Source organism: Ischnura elegans, chromosome 11 (genome assembly GCF_921293095.1).
Source record: "Ischnura elegans chromosome 11, ioIscEleg1.1, whole genome shotgun sequence".
Taxonomy (NCBI): Eukaryota; Metazoa; Arthropoda; class Insecta; order Odonata; family Coenagrionidae; genus Ischnura; species Ischnura elegans.
In genome coordinates, this window is record NC_060256.1 from 61081957 (window position 1) to 61092797 (window position 10841).

The window sequence follows — 10841 nt, forward strand, 5'->3', positions numbered from 1 at the left end:
AATGCAGCTATTCAAAACTTTCAATTCCTGTCAACGCTACATACGTTGCCTGCCTAACTTGAAGAATGGATTTCATGTCGCCTTGATCCATCCGGAAGCTTCATGCACAACATAGGCCATTTCAAAATAAGGAATAACCTTGGCAAATGTCCAGTCGGCATGCAGAGTACTCAGCTTGGCATCGAGCGATCGAGGGTACAGGCCAGCCGTACAGGCTTGTGTCGTCATCACCTCTATTTCAAGATGGCCGACCGTTTTTGGCGGCGTTTAAAATTGTTCGAATTTTGATTGCTAATAATTCCATCACTACTTTTTCAACGCATCTGTCATTCATCCCAATCGAAATGAAATTACATCAGAAGTGATATACATTCGTTTTTTTAGACCGTTCTGATAGGCTTGAACAACCCTATTATCAAGAAATGGTCTCCTTCTTGGTAACTTGATGATATCACCAACTCATGCCGAGCAGTTCACCAATTCCCCATCAGTCCTAGGCCTCGCACGCCAGTCTCTCATGGTTTGTCATTTTTCATACAACTGTAAGCAACTGGACAAGACCCTCTATCCCTATCTTAGCAAGAGTCCATAGTCACTTCCCAGACGGCACAGAATCCTCCGTATCTAATTCGTATGCAGATAGTATCCATTGACGAAAAGCGACAGAGCGGTAGTCAATGGATACTATCTGCATACGAATTAGATACGGAGGATTCTGTGCCGTCGGGGTTATCGCGTCACCAGCATTTTTTAAACAAAATATTGCTTTTGATTTTCAATAACATAAACTTCTATAAGAATAAATGAAATTTTTAAAGTATTGTGGAATTTTCAACACATTTCTAGTATTGATAATCACAAAGTTAGAAAACACAAGGTACATACTAACAATAAGACCAGATCCAGACGTCCGTTAATAAATAGCAAGGCTAAAATTTAGTTTAAAAATTGCTCAGGCAAATAAAAAAGGAAAGAATTCATTTCAAAATAAAAAAAAATGGAATACGCAGCAAAAGTTTCTTTGCAAAAACCATGGACAATGTAACCAGTCTATAATTGATTTATGCAGCAAGGAGGATCATAAATGAGTTGGAGGGTCAGGGCTAATTGCTGAGGAGTGGCCCCAAAGGTCTCGCTATGCTGGGTCTCATGCAGGACTTGAATGCCTCCAACCGTTGCTACCTTAGCGGTCCTTTCACTTCCTCCACTTTGGTTCTGGTTGACATCTGTTCGTTTGCATTGAATAATCCAAGCCAGCTAGAGCCGACATGAGGTCTATAGCATATGAAAATGCTCCTTGACTACTGTCGACATTCTGTGCAAAAGGGTTAATCTGCCACTGGTTTGCATAAAATTCACTGTTTAAGCAATCATCTACAAAAATATAGGTTTTTAACCCCTTTTACGGTGTATAACTGTACAACAACAATAATTCATGGCATATTGTGAATGCATCTGTTTTTAAATGGAATTTGCATGGGATTCGGTAAATACCTAAGACTCATGTAGAGTGGCGTATCACCATAGACCCAAGTTCCTCCAATTGCACCCGATCGTTCCAGTACCACTGGCGCTGCAAACTTGGGGAAGGGTGTTCCATGGCTAGATGCCAGGATGTGCCTTGCCGAGCACAGACCAGCTGGACCCGCTCCAATCACCAGAATGCGGAGGCCATCAACCGTGGAAGGTGGCATCTTGTCAGTCCTTAAGACACAGAGTAAAAGGAGAAAGCAATAATTGGTAGATTCCCCAGTAAGATTTCAGTGGTGATATGCACAATTGTTGTTAGATACCAACTGCATTTGCAGACTTGTTTCAACAGCAATTTCAAAAGCTAATCTGTGTCTCGGTATAATGATATCGGTATAATAAGTCTCGGTATAATGATATAAATAAAAAGTTGGTTCATTCATTAGATCTAAGATAATCTCTATAGTCACAGGCTCAAAATTCTTCACTGGGAGGAAAAGGCAGAAGAATGAACAAGATAGAAGAGTTGGAGATTAGAAGACTCATCAAGAAACGTCCCCTTCTTAATGATATCCTTTTTGAAAACCTTTCCCCCCTCCTAATAGCCTCCCTGAACCTCACGGAAAAACTAACAACCCATAATCCTTCCCCTCCCCCCACTCCTACGGACACCTCCGTCATTACCTTAGTCACAAACAACCTTCCGTTACTCCCGACCAGCGGTCTTCCACACCCTGCCCCTCTCCAACTCTCACCACCCGCCCAATCATCTACTTCAGATTTCCTAGCCACCCCTTCCACCTACCTTCTTCCTCCCCCACAGATACCACATGATATATAAGGATGTTTGATTGCTTGTAACCTTTGTACCTGAGGATGACGCCGCTGCGTCGAAACTAGTCGTACGGCATAAATAAATTGGTGGGTTAATATAAAGTTTGTTCTTTTTCATTCATTTAGATCTAAGATGTTTATTCCAAGATTAAACGATTTCCCGATTAATAGAATGAATAGACTTCTCCCGGGTTTGTGCATGGGAAAGAAAATTTAAGGCAGCCAAAGTTTCCAGCTCCATCTTGTTACCCATTGTCAAGGCTATTGATTAAAATTTAATGTGACCATTGAAGGTCAGCATCAGAAGGGGTGGGATTGGTCTAGTCCTGATGATTGTGGCTTTCAGTTTTCGGTGAACATAGAATAAAAGGAGAACACAATAATAGATCCCCCCTTTGCTTCCACTCCGATCTTTCCTTTTGCGGAAATGCTATTGGTAGACCACCCCAACGATAGCGATTGCTTTTATGCTGCTTATATTAACTGGTAAAAAAATCACATAATTTTAACACACGAGGAGATTGGGCATGCATTGTAAATAAAATCCATTTAAAATTTTGCTCTTTAACCCGTCAGCGCCCAATGTTTTTTCAATTCACACATATTTCACTTTTAAAAAGTATGATACATATGAGCTTAACACAATGAGCATAATTCAAACTGACTGAGTAATAAAGGAAACTTTCTACTAAGTACGTGCACCGAAATGTACGCTAAAATTCACGTATTAAATGCATTGCAGGAGTATTGGCTCAGCACTGCACTGAATGCCATATGGCACCCGTGGTCGTTGATGGAATTTTACATTCTTAACATTTTCCATGACAATATTTTCTCTTAACCCGGTTGGCGGCTGGGTAAAGTCCTTGCATGATAATCCTTGGGTCATGGGTTCGAGTCCTGCCTCTCCACTCTCTTTTTTACAGTTTTTCTCCACTCTTGACATGGATATGTGTTGAAAATTCTGCCGGTAGGGTCCCTGGAAAACCTAAACGTAGGATATGCCTTCTAAGATTCCAAGCACAAACGGGCCTGTGACAGGATCGTAGGATTATAAATAAAACAAATGTATAACGATTTTGTTCTTTCCCGACATATGATACTGGTTTAATCTTCTTGGTTTTTCCATCGAGTAAGTTGCTTGTAGGCTGGCGTTTCCATGGCTGCCTCTGCAATCGTCCTCGGGCAGGGGTGGATCCAATATTTTTACAAGGGTCTGACAGGTCCTCTCATATTTGAGATTAAAAACAAAATGCAACAATCGCTGCACAAAATATTCTCTTAATTTTGATATGAAAGTTATTAATATTAAATTAAATGATTGAGGCTCCGTAATACAACAAGTAAAACAAACTAAATGATAGCTGTATAAAAAAATCTTGTCCATTTTTTAAGCATCAGGAGGGGGGGGGACACGTGCCCCACTGTCCATCCCCCGAAATTCGCCTACATCTTCAGGGCTTTTGAGCATGATGCTACATCAAAACGTCTGCCTATAAGCAACTCACCGAGTGGAAAACTTGCAAAGATTTCACCAAAACAAATATACTTAAGTTGATAGTTTCAATGGTGCCCTTAGTTTTAGGCTAGTGCACAGCCACATAAGGGCTTTGGTTATGTGAAATCGTATAAGGCTTCGCATGGTGGAAATGTGATACATCCATGATGAAATACATACAAGCAATGAATGGCAATTTCCAGAATTCAATGTATAGTTCCATCACTGACCATGGTTTTGACTCACTAAGTCATTTTCTAGGTGCAATTTTTGCATGTTCTAGCTTCATAGGCAGAATGTCTTCATGAGTAGTGGCAATTTTTGCCATTGCATGAATGTGGAAGTATAATTTGATAGTATGCGTAACATTTTTAAGACTGTGTGGCTTGCATGTCGGAATCTTTTTGCATACTGATGATTGATCACCCCCTGCCAAACACCCTAGAGGTGGCTCGCTGCAGGCGCGCAGCAAGGTATTATGGCTAGGGGAGGTTTTAGGAGCAATTTAATACTCGGGGTATGGAATACGGGAGGTGTGGGTGCCCTCCCCAAAAACTTTTTAAGATAAATAGTTCAAAATAGTGATTTTCATGGCTTTCTGAGGGAATATTTTATTAACCCTTACACAATTCTATAAGTAATATTTATTCAATAAGTAAAATGGATTAAATTTTAAAATATTTCCGAGTTCTGGGGGGGATTTATCCACAAAACACCCCTCCACGCTGTGCCACTGGCTAACAGGGTATGATGCAGATGTAGATTGAAGGTAAGGAGCTTAAAAATGACAGTGTTGAAGCCATGTAGTGGAGATATTAAAGTGTGGAAATAACCATATGCTGTAGGAGCATGGCTTCTTGGTTGTCCTTAGTGTTGATTCATCTTCGTACGACGGTTTTGCCGGCGTTCACAGGCGTCTTCAGGGTAAAAACTTGCATTCGACCCTTCAAATCTGAAGATCCCTGCTGCAACGCTGGCAAAACTGTCGTACTAATTGTAAGATGAATGGACGCGGAGGGCAATCACGAAGTCATGCTCCTCCTACTACAGAACTCTGTGGAAGCCTCCATCAACATTAAATTATGTCGTTTTTACTTTATCATGGACGCTTGTTTTTATATTTAACACTGAGACCTCTGACTCAATCGGCCGACTTACAGCACAGTGGTGGCCAGGATTTTTTTCCGGGCGGTGTCCAAAACCAGGGGTGAAATTTTTGAAAAACAGGGTACTAAGAAGAGAGTTTTAAATCAATTTTAACACTATTTATAATCGAAAAAACTTCATTTTTCAAAGTAATCTTTTAAAAATGAATGATTTTCAATATTTGATTTTCTTTTGTGATGCAAAGTAAGTGTGCGTAAATATTTCGGGGGGCCCGGACCAGCCGAAACTACCCCCTTCCCTATGCCACTGTTGCAGCATAGGGCAGGCGCGCACTAGCGCGACCACGACCAGTTTTAGCATTGCAACAAATGGAGCGACTCGCACTAGGCCAAGTGCGACTCGTTGGTCGGACCCGAGTCGTCCGACCAAATTTTTTGAATTTGGTCGTCCCCGACTCAGCGGTCGTTGCGGCCAGAAATTACACACATTCTAATGGCGCGCCGCACACTGACTCCGACCCGACCATACCGACTGAGCAACTGGACGGTGAATGTGTTTTGTTATCGTAGGTGTGGTCGTGCCCGGAGGGTGTGCGACAGAGGTCTGTCGTGGTCGTGGTCGCGCTAGTGCGCGCCTGCCCATAGTGAGAAATCACATGTTCGTGGTGGCGGAGTAGCACCCTTGAATGACCTTGGGACGGACCCTGCACCCCCTCCCTCAGCTGTTATTCCACTCGCAACAATGGGGGCTTTCAATTCTCGGAGGACAGCTGATTCTGGACTATGACGAAGGCATGGCATCTTCATTCGTCACGCGCGGCTGAGAGTTTTCCGTCCGGAATTGGTTCGCCTTTCTGTCCCCTCGGACTGTCAAACTATATTCTCCGAGTGCTGGAGAAGGTAATTTCGCATACAAAGCATTTAATTTGTGTCACAAAGAAATCCACAGAGAAATGAAGATGAACCCATCTTATTGTTTAATAGTTTTTCTATCCGTATTCAAAGGAAATAAGAAAGCTGTCAGAGAAGAAGGCGGATTTCACGCTGAAGAAGTCTTACCTATCCATTAGCAGTCACTTTTAATGACGCATTACTTGCGTAAATTTTTCTGTTGTTTCGAAATTCGCAGCGTAAGCAGAGTAGACCCGGTACAACATTTCCTGTGTCTCAAATGTTCAAAAAATCATCTGTAATTAATAGGTAAAGCGATCCAGGAAAATATTGTCTAAGTTTCACTTCATATACCGTAAAAATTTGAAGATGGTAGCTTGAGTTTTAAGTTAGTAATGTGTCAAAAAAAAAGACCGGTTGAGCTGGAAGTATAAGTCCTCTTGAAAAGCAACAGTTAATGTCAGAGCTGATGCGGAGGACTGAAGCCACAACGCGATAGGTTCTGTATATATTTTCCGCATAAACGATCGATAAAGAATAAGCTCGTCCACTAATTTTTCTTTATTATCGATTGTGATAGTCTAAAGAAAGAAAATGACTAGTGTTTTTCCGATTATCCATGCGTTATTTAGTAAACAATAAAAAAAACAAATGAGCTAAAAATTCATTCTACACCACATCATGTGCTTCGAGTCATTTACGCTCTCCGCGAATTCCCACTTAAAATTTGTCAGGATACGCCTCTACTGTGCTCGAGATAAAAAGTCATTTGAACTAAGCCCGCAGCAATCCCTATGCTGTTGGAATGAATGACGTCTATAACGACTGAATCCCTCGCAGCCGATGTTGAGGACTGAAGGCCACTACGGGACAGGTGTCGTATGAGCATATCTTTTTCCGCATAATTCATTGAAGCGACCAACTCGGGCGGGCAACTGATAAGCATCGGCGTTGTGACGAGGTGATATCACTGCGTTCTAGGAAGAATGGAAGGAGTTGTAGGAGAACGTATAGCTGATTTTAAAAAGTTACATAAGGATAACAAGACTGTCTAGAGACAAAATAAAAAGCAAAGGAGGATTAAACGATAATAATAGTAGTAATAAAATATAGTTTTTGTCGTGGACCCGCAAGGTAATAAGGACTTAAAAGAAATAAAAATAGCTTGCTTTTACAAATAGAACACAATAGGAAATAATAATGAACTCCGAAGTACTTCATCGGACACATAACTGTACCTTCCATATTACAACAATATATTCCACTCGATACACCTCTAGAACCGGAACACGAAATAGTGCTTATCGGGAGCAGAATGAACTTCGAGAAAAACAAAATGGGGAAAGTTTACTAAATATCAAAGAAAAAGTGACTTAATCAAGATACATAACATCATACACTATATACACCATGTCTGTTTACTATTTACATGCACTCCGGGTTTACCTTATTACAAGATAGGGGTTACTCGAAGATAATAGCCTACCTCGGGCCGAAGAGTTCATTTCTTGTCGGCAGCTGCCGTCAACAATGTTGACTCAACATATCTAGGTTGCTCTGTGCATGCCGAAGCAAGGACATGAGATCTACCAAGAGTTAAAAAGTGGGGGTTTGAAGAATGGGAGGTAAAATGCAGCGCCAGACAGACAGGATAGGGACAAAGGAGGGACTAGGTAGGGGATGTGGGGGTAACCTCCCAGCTTTAGTGGGGGTTCGAACAAAATTATCATTTTATATAGTGTAAATTGGATATCCAAGGGGGTCTATAGCCCCCCTAGCCCCTCTCCGGATCCACCACTGGACTAGAATGGTATGCATTGGTAGATGGGGGCCTTACTCGAGCAGAGAAGTTCAGATCCAGCTGAGTCTACAGGTCCTGATTGACCCCTAAAAGAGGCAATGGGAAGCGGGGCCTAAGCCGGTGATATCAACGCATGGAATATAGGTGGTAACTGAGTGGTAAATAATGTGGCAGTGTCAGGACTTACAAATAGGTTAGTTGACTCGTGGTGTATCCCAGGGGCGAGTTACGCGTCCAATAATGTTCGGAGAGCGCAACAATATAGTCATGCATATTACGAAGAATACAGCTCTAGCCTACATTCAAATGGCTTTTTCTCAGAAACGGTAAATCTTAGAGAAAAAAGTGAAATCACAATTTTGTAGATAAATTTTTGACCTACAATTTTGGTCTGAGCAATTTTTATCATAAAACTAACCGTTTGGCCAAAAAATGCAAAAAACCTCATTTTTGTGACCTTTGACCTTGAATAAAATTTTTTGCACACACGGGATCGTTGGGGACTTTTCAGGATTTCATTAGAGTGGTATCCTTGAGGTTCATGCTAACTTTCAGCTTGTTGGCAATTTATGCAAGGGTACCCCTATTTTTTGGTCTAATTTGACCGGGCTACAATATCACTTTTCTTGGATTTAATGAAAATCCGTTCAAAACTTTCGTTTTGAACTACATTTACTTTTGCTTCCAGGGGGGGCAGCTGCCCCCACCTGCCCCCCGCTGGTACGCCCATGCGCACGACTCGGACATCATCCTCAGGGCCGATTAAGTGAGCCCCAGATGAGCATTCAAACGTCGGCCACGGAGAATTACAACCGGTGCAGAACCCGTGGCAACAATTTCTTCGACCTGAAGACACAAGTTACAACGCTGGTGAAACGGATGTCTATGTATAATCAACAATAGGGTGGTTTCTTATTAATTTTTTTATTGCCTAAATCGAAAGATTATTCCTGGAGTGCGCATTTCACGCTCTTAGATTTTCGAATGACGATATCTATTTTTCGCGATTAAACGAAAAGTGAAAAATTTCAAGCGCGTGAAAACGCGACGGCTAAGTAGGAATGATGGAAAAAGTCCGTGTGACGTATTTCTGTTCCCAGCTGTCGGCGTGTGAGGTGACCTTGGGGCGAGGCTTGAGCGCTGATACGACGCAGGCTTCTAGCAGGTAGCGTTACGCTTAAATAAGGATTATTATTCCCCTATAAGACGAAGGAAACTTTCCGAAATTAGGTATTTTTAATGTGTGATCATTAAGACATGTTTCCCTGAGCTCTGTGCCTCATTCATGCATTAGTAATCTCGGACAATGTAAAACTCCTATCTACTCGTGTAGAAACTAGGTCCCTGTGACGTCACGTGGAGTGGCATCGCATGGGCGCCAATCTGGCCTTTTTCAAATGAGGATAAAAATGGACCATTGCCATTCGTCTAAACTGGGATTTCTAAAACCAAATAATTTGTATATTATGAATACACTAATGGCGGGTAAGGAGTCGCTATCAATGCGTTTCGTTTTCTTTGATGAAGGAAACTACCCTATTAAACGAGACGGTTTCACAGTGGGGGAGGGGTAGTGTCCTCCCCTGCCAGACCAAAGGTCGCGGGTTCGAGCCCCGCCTTCATAAGCTGCTCATATCCAGGGCATGGTTGTTCTTTCTGGTTCAACTGGTTAATGCTATGGAAACCCCGATTTAGAGGCCAAGTAGCGCTGTTTTTGATAGTGAGGCAATAAATAAAACAAAAAAGAATAATTAAGAGGTATTTAGATCATTAGAATCTAATCAGTTTTCAGGTTTCCGTCCGGTTTAGACCCTAAATCTCCTGCCTTGTCATGGTATGGTATTTGGAGGAGGCGACCGACAGCTGAGGTCATTTGCGCGATGAGGGAAGGGTGTGGAAGTAAGGGTGGAGAGAAACCCGGCGTCGGCATTAGCCTGCTCTTAACGAAAGGCGCCAAGGGGACCACGGCTTAACGTCCAATCCGACGGACGGAGTGTTGCGCTTGAAATGTCCTCCACACAACATTCAAGCAGGGATCGGGCAGTCTCTGAGAATTCTCTGCCACTGCCGGGATTTGGACTCGAGCCCGCCGGGTGGGAAGCCAACACTCTAGCCACCACACCAACCCGATGTTGTCATTCTTTCGATGAATGATGATGAATGAGTCATTCATCGAAACACAAAGAAATTCATCAAAGCACTCGATGAAACGCGTTGAACGGCCCTCATGACGTTGATTAGGTACACACGGCCCTGATGAAGATGAATAAGTCATTCATAGAAACGTCGGCAAGGATGGAGAATCTAATCCGGATGGAATCCCGAGAACTGCATGCGTCAGCAATTCGACGGGAGAAATTTAAATCTTTAATATTTGGATCTACTTTTACATGTCCTTACCTATAGCTTTTTCTCGCAAATACCCGTGTTCCTTTCCAAGATCCAGTGGTGGATGCTGTAGATATCGGCGTCTGTACAGTTCTCAGCGCTATGTCACAGGAGTTTCGCGGTGCAAATTCTGGTCCCACTGTTTTCTCAGCGGAAATGGCTGTCACGCACGGCGGTTAGGCTGGGTTCGGCCGTCTATGGACCAGGAGGCAGGAATGAAGAACGAGACGAGATAAAGTGGAGGAATCGAAGAGGGAGGGGAGGTTGGAGGGAGTGAAGAATACTGCCCTCCTTTCCCCCTCCTACTTGATTCGCTTCCCCTTCACTCCTTGTCTTCCCAACAGATGGGAGCACCATTGCCGCTATTGCCCTCTTCCGCGGTTTTTGCCTCCTTCATCAATGAGTGCGTCGTATCTTAAACAGCTCCCTTTTTTGTATTGTGCGTAACTTGTCAACACCCGTTTCACATACCATAGAATAGGGAGCTTTTTATTTTTTTAAGTGCAAAATTACAACTTTTATTCTTATCTTATTCAATTTATCACGGAAAGATATTTGGTCCGCTAATGTAGGAAATATCCACTAATGACACTAATGACATACGTAGGAAATATCTTCTCCAATATTCTCCTTTAGTAGCCCTGCCATTTTGGGGCGGGGGTTCATGAATCCTGTGCCCACACAGCACAGGAATATACCATGAATATGCTCAGAATATTCTCGAAGGGATATTGGAATATTCCTAGAATATTCACAATGTTTTCAGGGTTATCAGAATATCCCAAGAATATTACTGGTATATTCTATGCGTTAGGGTGGAATATTCCTACGAGAATATTCCCAGCATAGTTTA

The 10841-nt window shown here is 42.4% G+C and overlaps 1 protein-coding gene across 2 annotated transcripts in view; it reads right to left on the reverse strand.

The window, feature by feature from the left end:
- Positions 1-10221, reverse strand: part of LOC124168286 (flavin-containing monooxygenase FMO GS-OX-like 2) — a 39432-nt gene extending 29211 nt beyond the window's left edge. Inside the window, exons 1-2 of one of the 2 annotated variants that reach the window (XM_046546436.1) lie at positions 10001-10221; positions 1495-1704 (exon numbers count right to left, since the gene is read on the reverse strand). In XM_046546436.1, the coding sequence (XP_046402392.1) occupies positions 1495-1694 (200 nt within the window). In that variant the 5' untranslated portion in view covers positions 1695-1704; positions 10001-10221. Of the gene's footprint in view, positions 1-1494; positions 1718-10000 lie in introns of both variants that reach the window. The other variant, XM_046546435.1, reaches the window with a different exon arrangement.
- Between the last annotated feature and the right edge of the window lie 620 nt (positions 10222-10841).